This window comes from Lates calcarifer, linkage group LG6 (assembly GCF_001640805.2).
Source record: "Lates calcarifer isolate ASB-BC8 linkage group LG6, TLL_Latcal_v3, whole genome shotgun sequence".
In the NCBI taxonomy this organism is placed as follows: domain Eukaryota; kingdom Metazoa; phylum Chordata; class Actinopteri; family Centropomidae; genus Lates; species Lates calcarifer.
Window position 1 is genome coordinate 1,348,151 of NC_066838.1, and position 18,836 is coordinate 1,366,986.

Here is an 18,836-nt window from a genome sequence, read left to right on the forward strand (position 1 = left end):
AATTAGAAACGGTACCAGTTGCTTGTAGCCCAGCATACATTAGATATGGCAAAAGAATCTAAAGGAAAATGAAGACAGGCTTCAGCCCTACCTCTGTTGTACTGGTCCTTCATGAGAGGCTGTTGTCAGAGAACATAAGCCATCGTGTGGAGCTGACACACAGTGATACTATAGAGAGCAGTGTTACTTGAGAGCCCTGAATGCACTCACTCACTGTCTACCCATGGTCAGTCCACAGGGAGACACTGTTTGATAAGTAGGACGAAGCACAACAACAGTGCCGTCACCTGTTTCTGTTTAATATACAGCTCTTGGTCAACTCTACAAAACACACTGTAACTGCTGCTGGGATTCTTATGCATACAACACCATGTAGTGCTATAACATCATTAACAATAATAAGTTCTCCAGTTTGCTTACACAAGTGTACTGTAATGCACAACCAGTTCAATTCATCTAATTTCTTTTAGAATTAATCACTGCATACACTGTATGCCTGTATATATTTTTATCCACATATTTTATCTCCATTTTATCATATGTCATTTATAACTTTGTTCTTTACTGTTGGTATTGAAGGGAAACTCTGACAATTTTATACATACAAGTCACGTCATGATGAGTACTATAAAGTCTGTAAGGGCTTGGGGGCTACAGTCTTTCAGCAAAGTGGGGTTGTTGGATTTAAAACACAGGTATTTGGCAGGGAGCATCATAAACCTGCTATTGCATTGCATGATGGGAGATGAAGGATCCCATAGATTTGGAGTTAGGGACAAAATGTCAGGATATTGTCGGCTTTGTTGGCTATGCCTGTAAATAGAATTTTCTCTACCTTGAATTTCTTCTGTTGTTACTTATAGAATGCATTTATATTGTTGCTGACTCATCGAAATAGTTTGACATTTTTGGAAATTTGCAGGGAGTTAGATGAGAAGATTGGTGATGGTCCTGGGTGCAGTTTTGACTGTTCTGAACCTGTATTCTGCTGCGGAGTAGTCGATGGGAACACAACCTGAAAAAAGAGCAGAGCTTGAATCTGTTGTCATTGTGCTGTGGTTTTTGTGTTGGATCTATGACAGGAAGTTGGGACTAAAAAAAGTTCTCTGCAAGCAAAAAAGCATTTTTCCCACAGAGCATTATAAAATCAGAGCCTGTAAAACTGTTGACAAAATACCTCAACAAGCTCAGTTTTGACTCTTTCTAATATGAATTTTATGGAGGTGGAGGTAAAACTTTTCACAGAGTCAAGATAAGTGACAATCACTATCATTACATCATCAGAGTAATGTGCACATGCACTGGGCTGCACAATGTGGAAGAAAACATTTTGGATTCTTGTGCCAGATGAGCAAATTTCATTCAAGTGAGTGGACATCATGTCTGACTCTGGTTTCCATGTTCTATACTACATCCAGGGGTGGGACACACTCACCTCTGGTTGCAAATTGGGAATTCAATCTGATCTAACTGTGACATGTGAAACTGAGAAGATCTCCAGGTTAGATGTCCAGGTCGAGAGCGGAGGTGAGACTGACCTCTTGTTCAGAAAATATTGGTTGGTTATATTCTTGTTTTAATGATGCAAGCAGCAGATAAGGAAAAACTGCTGCGTGGCTGCATTAAGTGTTAGCACAGCAATAGAGATGAATGACAAACAATGTTCATTGAGAATCTGTATAATTACAACATTGTGGACTGTTGTGGTTAGCTTACTTCCTACATTTCTGTGATAAAAGTTTTAATTTTAATCTTAAATTTAAGCTTTGTCTTTAAGTTTGTCCTGCTTAGATTTAAAAAACTGTTTTAAATGCAGGAGCTAGACAATTAAGGTTGACCTGACTAGAAACTTACAAACCTATCCAATTATAATGAAATTTCTAACGAGTAAACAAAGTTAAATTAAACAAGTTGGTGCAGCTGCACCTCCAGTCACCAGTCTGTCAAACTCCTGAAGTTTGCTGACGACACCACCCTCATTGGGCTCATTTCTGGTGGGGATGAGTCTGCCTACAGGAGGGGGATTGATCAGCTGGTGCAGTGAAAACAACCTGGAGCTTGATGCTGTGAAGACAGTGGAAATGGTTTTCTTCAGGAACAACACAGCTTCACCCTCCCCCATCATCCTGTGTGACTCCCCAGTCAGAACTGTGGAGTCCTTCCATTTCCTGGGGACCATCATCACCCAGGACCTTAAGTGAGGCCCAGCAGAGGATGTACTTCCTGCGCCAGCTGAAGAAGTTCTACTTGACAAGGACAATGATGGTGCACTTCTACACCTCCATCATCGAGTCCATCCTCACCTCCTCCATCACCATCTGGTACACTGCTGCTACTGCCAAGGACAGAGGCAGACTGCAGCGTGTCATCCAGTCTGCTGAGAAGGTGATCAGCTGTAACCTGCCTTCTCTCCAGGACCTGTACACCTCCAGGACCCTGAGGCGAGCAGGAAAGATCATGGCCGATCCCTCCCACCCTGGTCACAATCTTTTCAAGACACTCCCTTCAGGCAGGAGGCTGCAGTGCATCTAAACAAGCCCTCGCGCCACAAGAACAGATTCTTCCTGTCGGCAACTGGGCTCATCAACAAGATCTACGTTTTCATCTCTCAGGTTACTATCACTGTTTTTAGCACCGATATACCAAGACAAATTCCTCGTATGTGAAAACTTACTTGTTAATAAAGTCTGATTCTGATTCTAAATTGTTCATTATGGAGAATTGCAGTATTGAGTCAAAATGGAGTAAACTCTTCCACAATCCACAACTACACGAGAAGTTAAATCTTTGTTTCCAGTGAATCGCAGCAAAATATTCTGATTCCTTATGCCTAACAATTTCAATAATATCAGTGTTTTTACATTGGGTAACTCGCTCGTTTTCTTTTTGATGTTGTTAACAAAAAAAAGACATAATGACACAAACCACAGTTGATTTATTGTGACAAAAGGATACATTTTATTGAAAATCTAAATAAAGATGTATTAGAGCCTTTTCTCATGTTATCAGCATACAAGACAGTACAGCTGCACATACTAATAAAAAAAGGAAATTGAAAGAAAATGAAACCATATCAAGACAACCTCTTGTATGAGTAAAAAAAACAAAATCAAAAAAAAAAAAAAACACTCCCTGATAATGTTAAGCTCAATTTTTAAGTTTTCACATTCAACTCAGTTCACAGTTGAGTTTCTGAACATCACTGGTGAGCTGGGAGGCCATGGCAACAACATCAGGGAGTGTGGATTGAAAGTTGAGTCCTTAACTTTCACAGTGACTCTCAGTGGCAAAGTAAGACTTGCAGTAGAAAATTATATCCATGACACGATGGACTTTATCATAGAATGTTCATGAGAAGTATGATGGAATGTGTACCAACAATAGAATGAAAAACAAACACCGACATCGGCCAACAGCTTTCTGAATAACTGTCTTTCATTATCATCATTGTTGACACCTTTGTGGGTGGAGAGTGAAAGCTCCATTGGACTGGACACAATGACAGTAGTTTAAACGTTTGGCACTATCCTGATAACAATGAGGACATTGAGGAATGAACTGTTAGGAGCATTCAGTAGAGGAATAACACGTTACTGTGTGTGCACTCAACTCCAACTCACTATTCTCCATCAGTAATACGGCAATGTTTAATGGGACGAAATTTAAAATAAATAATACTTTGTTTCCTGTTTCACATGCACTACATAATACAGTGTTGGAATAATCCTGGACAACATCAACAGAGAACAACCAAGGAAACACAGTAATGAAACATTTGCATATATAAAGGGTTTATCTTATTTTTTTTTTTTTTTTCAAAAGAACAGAAGAAAAGTAATTACTCTTTTGAATATTTAGGAAATGTGGGAAGATCAGTACCAAAAAATAAAACAAATCAGCACAATGATCCAAATACTATCAACAGTGTTTCGTTATAACAGGAAATAACTTTGCGGACACATCTCTGTGAAAGTTGGTCAAAACCAAAAACTATTAGCCTTAATACACACCATATAACAGACCTGACAAAAGCCAAAATAACAACTACTCACTGACCACTTTACACAAGAAAGCAACATGTTTAAACCCTGAAATGCCCAAATGTCCACCCAGCTTATTGATGAAGTTGTGAATTGTGTTGAGTCGTCAACAATGAACTGGGAGGAAATTTCAAAGAAACCCCTCGTCCTACACAAGGTACTGAGGATTTTTCATACTGTGATGAAACAGTTGTTCGATCATTCATTAAGACACTTCAATGTGTCCTGGCATGCATCAACAGACAGTGCTGTATCATTAACTACACTAAAGGATCTTGCATATTATCTTATGTAGTTCTAAACAAAAGTTTGTCCCTCATACATTTGCAAAGTGGCTCAAAAGCAAACACTTAGGATAAGAAATCTGTTCTAGAAAAGAAAAGAACTGAAATCGTTCTCAGATTTAGATTATATTACGTGATAAGCCTGAAGATCATATAAATGTAATACCTGACTAGTGTGCTTTTATTAAACATACAATTTCTTAAATAATTTTAAACACATGTAGGGCTAGGCCAGTGTGACAGTATATAGCAAAGTTTTTCACTTTTCATATTTTTCTTCCTTTAGTTTCTTGTTCTCACTTATTTAAACTACAGAATTTTGTTCAAACATGAGGTCACCTGTGAGTTTGTCACTTAGTGAGAGAATCAATGGAACAATGCTATCTCACAAGACAGTTGATGAATAGGCTTTATGAGTTACAATCAACTCAACCAAATTATTTGTTTTTGTGTTTGTTCTTGTTTTTGAAAACACGACTTCCATACCACTGCCCAATTATCATCCAGCACTGACACAGCACAACAGCTTGAGCCGTCCTGTATAGCTGTGGAAAATGAATTTATGTTAAAAGCATCACATGCTACTGCTGGATTATCTTTAAAATAAATAGCAGCCTACTATCTGTATATCCTATGACATAAAAAGTAATTTTGCTGACGTGCTTAGGGTTGCTACTGTGCATCCACAAGCATGATCCACCAAACGATCTTCAGGATTAACACAAAGTTCCAAAGAAGGAAGGTAATCTTGAATCAAAGGTTATATGTCATATCAAGGTTAAATCTACTTTCTCTCAATTAAGACACTTACAACAAATGACCAAGTAAGTGCAAAATGTGCAAATCTCTCTGCCAAAAAGATTTACCTGATTACAGAAAATACATAGCCCCACAAGCTGCATCTCACAACAATAGGGGCCATAGAAAAAGAGCTGATTAGCATTCAAGGCTGGTTTCAATTCATGAACACAGATTTCACATTAGTCAAAATATTACAGTGAGAGAACAGTGAAAAAAGTAAAGCAGTGTAAGCTTTTAAACACAAGTGGGACTGGTCTAAATGCTATAATGGCACATATGATATTTTGTGTTGAACCTCCAGGTTCATCCAAGTGAGAGAACATACAGTGAGAGCATGTCTTTAAAAGGGCCTATTTGTAGTCTGGTGATCATCCCTGTCAGATCTAGAAGCATTGCACTCACTAACTTCACTGTTGAGCTATGGGAATGCTAGTCCACACAACTAAACCACTGATCTGAAAATGAAAAATATTGTAAAGTGAATAAAGGTGAACAAGGAAGTAGTTCCTGCAAAATGTGGACATTTAACTTTCACTCCCAGGAAACTGATTTTGATGGTTTCATACTGTCTGATATGTGATTGGCGTGACCTCCAAACTGAAACAGACTCTACATCCCCAGATCTCAGCAATGAAGTGAATGAGTGAATTGTTGACTAAGCTGACAGGAATGATGGCCAAAACTAGAAAAGAAATAATCATAATAAAAAAAATTAAACATTATCTTAAAGCTGTCTGTACTTCTGAGGTCCCGTGCAAACCACGAATGATCACCACCAACTAGCATCCCAAACCACAACTACCAAAATCTACTCAACACCCACCCAACCCCATTGTACAAAAATACAGAGCTGACAGTAAAAATGTGGAGCTCAGCTATTTGTTCAGCATTTAACACTAATTGAATTTTGTGTGACAGGTGGGTTATATGACAAAGTGTCACTGTAGATTTAATATGAGTTCAGGAAAGAGTAAAATCAGTCAAAGTTAGCTCAAACAAGCAAACACTGTAGCAGTGCAATAAGTGCATTCATCACCAGTCTATGCAAATACTAGGAACTAGACACTGTGTCATTTCAGCATCAGTTTACTGATTTAAGATCCAAGCACAGCAGGTGCCAAGTGTTCAGAGTGTAAACAGCCCATAACAAGTGGCTGTGTTGGTGACTGCGTGTTGTTTCAGTACAGGTGAAATGATCAAATACAATTCAGATAAGCAGCGGTTTATTGAACGACAAAGCTGGATTTTACTACTTTGGAAACTGATCATTTCAACCATTTTTTGCCGGAGTGCTCTGCGTCAGTACACCACTGTGCCAGCACAGTGGACCACAGAGTTAATATTTGGGTAAAAACAGGTTTTTTGATGTTGCAGACGCAGTGGCTAAAGACAGATACTGTAAAAATCATCCATTCATTTAGCTCAGTGCAGACTGCACATCTGGCAATAGCTGCACTAAACCTTTTTTTTTTTCATCTTTGAGGGAGTTAATGAGTTATAAATCTAAATATACAGATGAATCACTGATTTTTTATCTATTAGCTCCATAAGCATAGACGGTGCTGATTTTTCATTATATATGTCTAGTCCATTGTATTGTAGACTAGTGGTCAATATGTAGGGAACCTGGACCCTGCAGCTGACTCAGGACTACCACTGTCTGACAAACATTCAAACACACTCATTGACAAATTAACAGCATTAGTACAGCACAGAGAGTGGGAGGTCCTGAGATGAGAGACAGGTTGGTCACTTGAAGGCTGACTGCAGTTCTTTGAAAGCAGCTCGTCTCTGTTTCTGCTCCTCGGCCTGCTTCTTCTTAGCCTCCTGCTCCTGGCGGATCTCTGCCTCGAACCGGTTGGACTCATTGATGGCCTGGACCTGTTCAACAGGAAAACACACAGGGGTCAGGTAAAGGACTGCAGCCACCTGGGAAATTGTTGATTTGACATAAAAACTACATGTACACAACACCACTTCGGTATTCAGTGAAGCAGATGAAGGGACTGTGCTTTTGACACATTCAGAAGATTAAAGAGGGAGGGACTTCAATGGACACTAGCTAAGAAACAGGTCCAGCTAAAGCCTTGGGGCTGACGAGGAAGGACATTTCATTTCCAACACAACAATGACAAATACTAAACTACAACTAAACAAGACACAAAAGGGAAAATAGCAAAAGAATACAATACAATACAGATTTGGAAGCAAACATGGAAACATTTGAAACTCAGAGAGAACTGGAGAGAATTTGGGATATGCAGCATAGGAGACTTACACATACAAAGGATAACTGTATACCTAAGATCACACATTCCTACTTTCAAAAAGGCAGGACCTGATAAATTAGGTTAAGTAAGACAGAACGTGCTGTTGCTGCAGTGGAAGGAAGTCAAGATTAGACACCAGTAGATATCATGTGTTACAGAGTTCTGTTAGCTCTGATCTAGGATTCATTCCACTGGTGTAGCCATTTTTAGCTCTTCATGTCCATTTTCTTCTTTTTTTACCCATGAAACTTCAGTGATTGCATGTTGGGCTGTGAGCGCTGCCAAAACGCAGGTGACCTATAGTCAGTGCTGTGCCTGAATGCATCCTGTATAAACACTGATGGGAGGACTGTACCACAGCCTGTGTAGACATTGTGTTACTCTTGTTTTGTGGAAAACCATTGTGGAAAAATGGTTGTTAACAAAGTCTTATAGTTTTAGTGGAAAATTAACTGCATCAGCTGTGGCACAGATTTGTGACAGAACCTGATGCTTCACCTAGAAGTAACTGCTTGCATGTATGTTTAATTGTGTATGTAGATGTCTACTTTACCCTATCTCTCCTTTTCTAAAACACTTGTGCCAGTGTACTGACTGCAAATAAACATTGTATTTTTGTTTGAATCAACTTACTTTGGCTTCAAAGAAGGTCTTGGCACCTTTGACCCCCTCTGTTGAGACATCAATTTCAGAGAGGCGAGCGAGGACACAGAGGCCGCTGTCCTCTGACAGCTCTCCTGCTGCTGCCTTCCTGAAAATCAGCAGGAACTGAAAAAGACAGGAAGAACAGAGAAACATTGATGTAGAAAGACGGACTATTACATCCTTGGACTAATTTTAATCTGGTTTTCTCGTCTCACCTCTCTGAAACTGAGTTTGTTGTCCAGGTCCTCGTCTACCTCCTTGATCATGTTCTTCAAGCCGATGTGTGTCTGTGGAGCGCCAAGCTTCTCCATCATGAGCTTCAGCTCCATCAGGTCAATGTAGTTGTCTTTCCCAGCATCATACCTTCAGAGAAACTGCTTTGTTATTGTTTGGCCACAGAGCTCAAAGAAAATTCACATCCTCTGAATTTTGGTTTTATTTATCCAGGTTTAGAGGTGTCTGTTTAAGAGAACAGGTTTTTACCTACAGCCAATATAATACCAGTGAATGGAATGTCCCTGAATAACATTACAACCAGAAGTAGCAGGAAAAATGATTTCATGTTCAGCTGTAGCACATAAGTGTGCTTTTCCTAATCATTAATTCCATAAGTGCACAATTCACTCAGATCAACGATGCATATCACTTTAAAGAGATATAAATGACCCAGTAATTGTAACAACTAAGAACTTTATGTTGGGTTGTCATGCATGAATGTAACTGTAGCCAAAGCATTGTATTTTATTTATTTTTCTCTGAACCAAGATATATTAGTACAACTTCAGCCCCACTAAAACCTACCTTTATAAACAACATGCTCCCATCTTTACTGAACACCAATACTTTTAAAGTTTATGTTGTATATCAAAGAAGAAAAATGCAGCCAGCTGACACCTCTTCCACCCACTCTGAATCCACAGTTCAGTATTCAGCCTTGTTAGAGTAGCTGAAAAAAAATAGTATTTTAGTGTCAGCCTTTCCCTATTGCTAGCAAGAGAACAACTTGGTAGAGGAACTTTGTTGGTTCCTGAGTTTGGACATGCCCTATGAGACCTAAAGATATTTTAAAGTAGGGGAAGTATAATGCCATGTGTATACATGCACTCCGCAAAGTAGAACCGCAGGAATCAAGTTGAAAACTTTCTTTGAGTGGGGAAAAGTATTTATTTTTAGCGAACCCAAAGTGCACTGGACACAAAATCACATAGATTCTTGTTGAATTCTCTCACAGTCAGGACTTCAAGGTCTATTTTGCACTTTGACCCTCCTGACTGTTGTAGCAGCTGCTGCACCAAGTATAAAAAGCAGGCTGCTGGCTAACCCTGCCCTCAGTGTCTACCTCTTGCGCAAAAGTTAGCCAGCATGACAAGCACCAAAAAATGTACATGAATAATTATTCCTCTGCAGTGGCACGGGCCCAACAATAACTGTGCTGTAACAGTAACATTAAGAAATAATGTTGATGATAAACAAAAAGGAAAAATATTCTTAAAAACAGAAGGGCTCATCCTGAGCAGCTGAGGCAGAAGCAACAGGTGAGATTACTAAAATATATATACAGCTCTGGAAAAAATTAAGAGACCACTTCAAATTTTTCTGAAATCAGCATCTCTACATGTTTGACAGCCATTCCATTCTAGGGTCTGTTGAATTCCTCATTCTACTTAATGAGGTATTGATTTAGTGATCACCTGAACCAAATCTTGTTTAACAAGGAAAAGTATAAAAACCACTGCTGTGGTCATCACTATCCTCTTGTAATAGGACCAGCTGGATGGCAAAAACAGTGCTAGTAGAACCTCAAAAGTAATTGGAATAAAAAAAATAACTACTGACCATGCCAAAAGAGTTGAAAAGAAAGGTTTTGAGTGAGGAAAAGAAGGGTTCAATTCTGGCTTTACTGGCAGAGGGATACAGTGAGCGTCAGGTTGCTCCATCCTTAAAATTTGTAAGATGGCGGTTCATAAGAACAAGGTCAAGTCAACTAGGGCCGCACAACATATTGAAAATTTGTTATTGTGATATGAACATGCAGGATATGCATCTTTCAAAGACTGCTTGAACTGTGATAAATGGTAGATTTCCGTGTGCTCTGCATTCACGCTCTACTTGTCAATATTTTGGCCAATCACATGGAGCCGTTCTGTCCTGACACCTGCCCCCGTGTAGATGCTATAAACTGAGGTAGAAGCGCATGGAGAGTTAGGTAGTGAGCAGAGGTAGTGCTTGACTTTTTTCTGACAGTCAATATGTCTGTTCATATTCAGGAACTGCCAGACATATGTTTTAAACAGCCATATAACAGCCTACATTTAGACAACAATAAAGCACAAACATTATGATCCAACGAATGCAATTTATTTAAAATAATCAGAACAACTGAACTCCCCCAGGGATGTCTGCTTAGACATGTCGGAGTCCTGCTAATTCTTGATATGCAAGTCGAGCTGAGTCACATGATCATGATCATGATGAGTGATACAGCGGAGGTAGATCCAAACTCTTTCCTGATAACTATGTTATTTTAGAACTTGGTTAATGTTTTTGGGTGTAAATAACTGATAGGGACAAACGTCTTTGGAATCTGTGCAGTATTGATCAACAGTGAACCTGGACACCATCAGTAGGTGCTGCACAGTGCACCTGTCTGCACTGAAATAAATCCTTTCAGTTGTCAACATGTCTTATACACACAACAGACTATTAACTTGGCAGATTTTCCATCCCTTGTAAATAGCAATAACCTGGCCAGTAACGTGTTGTTTACACTGCAGCATTGCTGCTAATACATTAGTACATTCACTGAGTCCATTAATAATCCCTTTGAATCCCAGCCACAGCGTTTTCACAGTCCTAACTACAGTCAGCTCTGTGATATTTACAACTGAGGAAGTTGGTCATCAGATTGCATTTCCTCTTTAGCAGGCGGTGTTCATGTTCAGGCAGCTTCATTGCTTCCTGAATACTCACTCCATAGTCAATAAAGTGGCTAAAGACAATCCTGCAATTACTAACTTATTTACATAGTCTGTGCTCCCATAGACTAGATAAACGTCCACCTGAGTATGTGTACTTCAGTAGCTGCCTCTTTCCAGTTTCTATGTTGAGGAACTTTTAAATCTATCTTTTCCATGTTGGTCTCACTGGTTGGCAAGGGTCCATATCTATTTTGAGATATTTATTTTTCCAAAGAGACTGAGGAAACTAAAGAGAGACAGGGCCTTAACTCACATGAAGGAAGATGTTCAGTGTTTTATTTATCCAATTCAAACTGCCTTCTCCCAAAGATTTTTCAGCCAAACCCAAGTGTGGTCCAATTTTTGACAATACGACAGTTACTCCTATGTTCTGTGCTGATTGGCTAAAATGAGTAGAACTCCAAGAACACTATGAATTTGTTTCTCTATTTTCACATGTCTGTGCTCACCACCTCATTGTTCACCAAAGGTCACAACAGAGATCTATATATATATAGAGAGAGACAGTTTTTGAAGAAAAAGATGTATGTAGTGTGAAATCTGACATTTGAGAAAGTATAATGGAACATTTTCATTGCACTGTATCACATTTGTGGTGGTGATTCCCTATATGTCGTTGCCTTTTTTTGCCTCGTTTTGCCTTGTTGTTTGGCATTGTGATTCGCACTTCACAGCCACCATATATCTCCCTGCAGATTATTTTCAAAACTGTAGCATATGCATCCCACCTCTAGTCTCTGTGATACAGTTCCCACAAAAGTCCTAAAGTCCGTCCTTCCTGTCTCCCTCTCAGTCTGCTCTCTTTTATCAGCATCTCTCACATCCGTGTCAATACCAAACTATTATTAATTGCTGGCATTCAGACACTTTTTTTAAAATCCCACACTTGAACCAACAAAGTTAAAGAATTGAAGATCTATCTCCAAGCTACCAAATTTATCTAAAATCCTTGAACAAATCCTCATCCTCAAGTTTTTCTTTGATCATTTTTTCTTTGATAAATTTCAATCTGGCTTTCATCACTAAAATAGTACTGAAACCACAATACTAAGACTGACCAATAATATTCATGCATGCAGATATAGGTGAGCATTCTATTCTTAATCAACTTGATTTGACTGCTGCCTTTGTTACTTTGATATCCTGCCATTCTACTTGATAAGTTGCATAACTATAACAACTTTAAGGTGGTTTCATTCATATTTGCTGAATAGATTTTTCAGTGTTTGTATTCAACCATGTGTCCTCCTCAGGGTGTGGAGTCCCTCAAGGGTCTGTTCAAGGACCAATCCTGTAAGCTCTCTCTGGGTCAACTGTTCAGCCAGTTTCACAATGTGTTATATCACTGTTACACCAATGATACTCCGATTTATTTCTCTGCTAGACCCAATAACCCAAATCAACTGTTCACTCCATGCATGTGTAGCCACCACCAAAGGTTGGATACTCCATATAAACCCTAATAAAACAGAAACTGTTTTAATTAGGACCAATAAGTCTGTTACTGCAGTTGATCAGTTTATTAGTCTACTTCTCTCTAATATCAAATCTACTACTAATCTACTACTTTTCGGTGTATGACTTTTGACCACCAGGTTTTTGAGCTCATCCAGTCCTGTTTTCTTGATTTAAGAAATGTCGCTAAAACTTGTATGTTTTTCTTTTTAATTTATAAAAATTATAATTTATTGAACCATGGTTGAGGCAGTCACACCGTGGGACAATTTTGAGATTTGGCTCAAAATTTTTTAAACACTAACAAAGTTTTTTTTAACAACAGATCTGTGTAAAACAAAGAAATATTTAGCCATTTACTGCATCTTACAGTGCAATACTAATTTACTAAATGACAACACTAATAATTACTTACTACATTCATTTTTATCTTGTATGGCAATTAAAGTGCTATTTAATGTCAATAACCCATTTATAGTTTTGGCCACAGGAGGACTTTTACATTTTTTTTGTCTTCAAAAATTATCTATTATTATTCTAACTAAAGATGATAATAATTAATATGAGACATTTGTGACTTAGCAGGATTGGTGAGGTAGTAGACTCTGCTGTAAACAAAGGGCAAAAAGCAACAGTCACAAGATAAATGCTCAAACCATACATGTGTAATTGGGTCTGAACCCTCTAAGGATGGTTATACAAAAAGTATGTGTAAGCAGTGCATTTTAAATGCCTGGACAGGCCTGGACTTGACAGGAACCTGAAGAATCCAGGCAGCACATCACACAAAACCAGCCAAAAGTCATGGACATGCAAAAACAGAACCTGAGAGTCACCAAAGCAACAATTTCCCTCTCTGAAAACTAAAGCTCTTCAGCTAGAACAAAATGACATCACCACAAGGAACAGCACAGAGAACAGAAGATGCTTTGTCAAAAGATACGGTTGCTAGTAATAATAACAACGTCATTTCATCATTTATCCAGTCAGCTGTCTATGTATATACATACAGTATATCATGCACTGTCAAGATTTCACAGGTTTGCTAACAACATTTACTGAACAAACAGGAGAAGCACATGAGTAAGAGGAAGCGGTCAGCAAATGTATAATCAACACTCATTTCACCACACCCACACTGACTGCTCGCTGCTACAAGGCGTCATGTTAAGTGCTAGCTGATCCTAAATTCCTGCCATTCAGCTCCAATTCAGTTGTGGAACCAGACTCACTCTGCAAAAAAAATGGCAAAGCAGCCTCATCAACGAGTCAACTAAATTCATTTTCTATTAAACTAAGTAATGTGTAGATAGCCAGTAAAGCAATCCACAAAAAGGTGTCATTTGCAGTTTAAAGTAATGTCTAACTGTTTCTGCTGCCAAAGCAGCTGACATTATTTTAAACTGTATCACATAAGTTTGTTCATCATCAGACAAAAAAAAAAAAAAGGCTAAAAATATTCAATCTATACTTTTTTATTGCCTGACTTTTAATATTTGGAAATTATTATCTATCATTTCTTCAGATTCTATTCTAGTTATTATTATATATTTGACCTTGTTTAATATAAAATTGTGTGCTGTTACTATAAATTACTTTTCCCACATGTATCACGATTTCATATCCTGCCGTATCAAGCAGGTCATTCATGGTTCTGATAACTGTTATTAATAACCATCAGCGCTTTCACATGAACATGGTTGTAGCTGGATGGGTAAACCCAAGGTTAACAAAGCCAGTTGATGACCAGCTTTATCCAGGACAGCCAATGTGAGGCTCAGTGAAACCAGATAACCCTGAGACAAGTGGAACTTGTTTTATGGTACAGACCTCTGGTTTAACTGAGGTTTACCCTCATAGAATTCAGTGCAGAGGCAGATTTCAACGGCTCAAATAACTTGTTTGATTTTTTAAATGTTTAATCCTTTATCACATCCGATCTTGTGAAGTCAAAACTATCTCAAATGTTAGATTAATGTGTAATTACATTTAAAATGCAGTACATCACAATTCATTTTTGACTCCAGAGAGAGGGTTAAGAGTTCTATTCAGGACAACTGTATTTATTTTCCACACATCAGGTCCTGGACTCAGAATTGAGAACACTTTGAAAACATCTATTCTCAATGTAACTTGATTTCCTTATCTCAGACTTGGATATCCACCCTGCAATCACCCCAGCTACAGAAATCCATGGGTTCATTATGTTTAACACATTGTACATCTTAAAAATACTAATTATGTTCGTATTAATTAAACTATTTTCTTAGTTCAGTTATTGGATTAAGATTAGGGTTGATCTCATAAAGTGTAATGGCCGTCATATCATCACTTCCTGAGTTCCAAGTGCTGTCTTGAAGCTCCAATTACGAATCTCGCTCACTAATCCTTAAATTTAAATTTAGATCGTGTCTTATTTTGTGGTACTTTTCCTACTATCTACAACTACTACTACTACACTACAAATGATTTAACAATATAATTAATGTTTTATTAAGTGGTGACCTACATGAGCAACGTGCCAACTGAACTTCCTTATATGAGCAATCTTAACGTTACTTCCCTGACCAAAGCAACTGACTCATATCAGATTGAAATGGGGAAGCACTGGTTAGGAGGTATGTGTAATATACGGTCTCCAACCTGTCAGGGGGTGTCAGGGAATCACCTGGTCGGTCACACACTCACATTTTGAACATCTTCTCCATGTCTTTGATCTGCTTTCGGGAGAACTCCTTGAACTCGGTGTAGGGGTTGAAGACCTTCATGCTGGGCTGGCTGGGCTCACCCTGCCCCTCGTTCAGCTCTCCTCGCCGCAACAGCTTGGCGCCCAGCTCCGAGTCTGCGTTGGCTGTACTCGGTTTCTCCTCCGACCCATTCTCGTGTTCGGGGACGTCTACAGCAACAGGATCCTCGGCTCCTTCTTCAATCTGCAGCCGACGGCTGAGCTTGGACGAGAGCTCATCTGTAGCCATTTTCAAACTGGAGAGCGTTACCTAGCTAACTAACTGTTCAGAGTAGAGAAGGCTAATAGACAGCCGCCTGTCCGGTTGTTTCCCTCTGTGTAGAAACTGTATACGGGTATTTGTGGGAAATTCCGGGGCAAATTAATCGGTAATATCACCTACTTGCTTATCTAGCCTGTAGTTGAAGTCTCCAGGGCTGAACTTCCCAGGTCTGAGAAATGCCTCCACTCCAGGATGTTGTGTCACCGTGTCACGCAGTCACCACACCTTTTAAAGAGGCAGATAGGCTCGTCTTCAGCCTCACAAGTTGTCCAGGCTACGGGCCGCAGCGACCAGCCCCGCCCACGTCTAGTACGTCAACCGTTGCCATGTTCATGACAAGTGGGAATTTGGGATGCTAGCCAAAGTCCAATGTGTTTCGTCCCAGCATGCATTTTGTGTCCACATTATCTGCATTGCCGTTATACACAGTTATTAAGCTGTTTTTAACCTCAGGACAGCCTGACAAAGGCTCTTCTTGGTCCCAGATACTTTCTCCAACATCTTTGCCTAAGCAGAATATTTATATTATGTCAGTTTTTATTGGAGCATATTAAATACTTGAGTGAACAACTACACTGTATGAAAATTGTTAAGTATAAAAGTCATTGGCAAACCTTGAATGTAAGACAAAACTTTCACAAATGACATTGGCGGTTCTATCTTGCGTGGGCCCCTGGGTGAACCCCCATTTCAGTGCCCAATTGTTAATTGTTGAGTCAATAGCTCGTTTCACACAGGGATCATACTATGTGGACATTAAGAAAACCTTTGATTATGCCACCTTTGCCTGGTTACATAGAACCACTAACCTGGATTGTGATTTTAAATAGAATGCTGGCGACTTTGGTGTCAGTTGGTGTCTGCTGTGCTGGCTCTCCCTTTTTCAATTATAGGCTGCCCATGAGTAATTAAATGTGTGCTGGGAAAAGCTCCCCCTACCAGTGGGGAGACCTGAGGTGATGTCAGCCTACCCCCGCCTCCCTCCTCATCCAGTACTTCTGAGTGGGAAACCTTCCCATGCAGTGCAGAGAATAATGCACCAATAAGCCCATGCACCCACCCAAACTCCACTCATTCATTTTCTGTGTAAATTCCGTGCGCTCTCCTCATCTAGCCTGTGACAAATTAAACAGTGGGTAAACAAATATAAGACGTGACTGTGTGTTCACCTGAAAGCTTAATTGCTACCAGAGGTTTTCTATCTGCAGCAAAGATCTTGGCTGCATTGTGGTCAATTTAACTTCAGCATGTTAGCTATTAATGGTGATCCGTACAGGGTGTAGCCCACCTCTCGCCCAGTGACAGCTGGGATAGGCTCCGGCCCGCCCGCGACCCTTAACGGATAAGCGGTATAGATAATGGATGGATGGATGTTAGCTATTAAGTAATTAACCAAGGCTAAAAACAGAGCTAATGTTAGCACTTAACCTAGTGGAGACTGGGCCAAACAGAAATACAAGTAAATTCAAATGACTATTTCTTTAACGAAGTGTTTGCTTAATGAAAGTTACACCTCTGTTGACAGTAATCAATGTCTGTTGCGATGCAGGGTTACGGTACTTAAAATTTCACTTCACCAAATAATTGTCTGACTCATAAAGACATTTTAATGAGGCTTGTACACACACAGGGACACACTTCCTTCAACCTGACTGGAAAACATGAATTGGAATCTTAAAATTGCAGGGTGGGTGGGGCTGGACTTTTGTCCAACTTTTGGACTTTGCAGTGGGCACAACCTAATTTGTGACTGGATTGGGATCAGGAATAATTTGTGACTGGATTGGGATCAGGAAATGAATGAGGATGATGATATGGATTACAGATATAGATTATGTTGTTTGTTGTTTGGTTGTTTCTATGGAAGAGGATGCGATGAGGGTAGGGCAAGATGAATCCTGCTTCTTTCTTTCCATTGTCTGTTGTGAACTCTGTTCACATGATGATGCTTGATGATGCACTGCAAAAATTGTATAATGTATATACATTACATATGTGTGTCAAACAATGTGTATGGAGCCTGTAAAATTGTATTTGTTGCTTTGATCTACTATTTGGATTGTATTTAAAATTTTTATTAAATACATTTTATTTCATAAACTGTTTCACTGTGTTACTTCAGACTTCTGTGCTCACCTGAGACCCCAAAGCTCCACCTTCCCACATTTTCTCTGTGGCGGTCAAGCCATTAAGCCATTAGCCATTGATGATCCACCCACAGAAAAAGGAATGGGATAATGATGGCATTGATAAACATCAGTGTTAGACATGTTACTGATGCTAAAGATCATTAATGTTTGCTTTCATTATTGAATGCTATTATTTGCTGGGCTGTTACTTTGGTCTTTCTAGGGAGAAACCCCACATTAAATCAAATTTCTTGTACTATGATACAGTAACAGGAGATTTGTTTCCAATAATACACATATTGTGTACAAAAAAGGCATTTGCTGTTGAAAATTAGCTTGTGTCGAAATGTGAGTTTAGCTGAATCCTGTGGGGGACTCCATCCACCACCTCATATGATATATGAAACTGCACTAAGATTTGTGGCTGCCCATGCCAGTCTCCCTGTTGCTCACACCTAGCCCCTAATCCCTACACCTCATTTTGTAATATTATCTGGCTGCGAGGAGCCAGGCAGAAATCAAGGATGTATGAACTAACTGATGTTATGTAGGATGATAAGATTTTTATATCTGCAATGTTCTTCTGCTACTTCCACTGTGGAAAAACTGACGATGTGCATTACAGCCTGTGGTTTTACAGATCATCAAATCATAGAGTATTTCACTGATCTCATTTTCACTTTTTTTGATCAAAACACAGAGACCTGGACACTGCATAGACTTCACTACTTAACCCTATGAGGAGTTCAAAAGACTAGTCCATTTGAGATTGTTAATATTGTTTGGTTCAGCTACACCTTGACACTAGTGAAGACATGTCTCCACCATGCATACCCAAAGCTACACCTATGGCACTTCGTAGTCCCATAGTAGTCGTGGTAGTCTTTTAATACATACACGAATGTCTGAAAAAAACACATCACTAGTGGAACAAGCAACATGACAGAGTCTAGCATGCTTTCTGCTGTTACAATCACAAGCTTTTAGTGCAGATGCTAGTTTTAGTGCCAAGATAAATAATTTACTTGTGAGATTATTTTTTGTCCTCTGCAGTGCAGACAAGGTTGCTGATAGGGTTCTGTGTGCGCCGTGTGACCAAGTAGGAGGGAGTGGAAAGCCATATTAACTCCTCCACCAACTACTATTAAAGCAATCCAGAAACAGCTCTGCCTGGCATTAGACTGAGTGCAATACAAAGTGTTTTATTTGACCATCACCAAACTCTA

General features: G+C 39.3%; 1 protein-coding gene across 1 annotated transcript; it reads right to left on the reverse strand.

The window, feature by feature from the left end:
• Positions 1-2,934: 2,934 nt before the first annotated feature.
• On the reverse strand, positions 2,935-15,716 carry efhd2 (EF-hand domain family, member D2). The gene is made up of 4 exons (XM_018701559.2): positions 15,162-15,716; positions 8,256-8,403; positions 8,029-8,163; positions 2,935-7,006 (listed from the first exon to the last, which is right to left on the reverse strand). Exons 1-4 carry the CDS (start codon positions 15,446-15,448, stop codon positions 6,875-6,877), a joined length of 702 nt encoding a protein of 233 aa, XP_018557075.1. The 5' UTR covers positions 15,449-15,716; the 3' UTR covers positions 2,935-6,874.
• Positions 15,717-18,836: the final 3,120 nt, after the last annotated feature.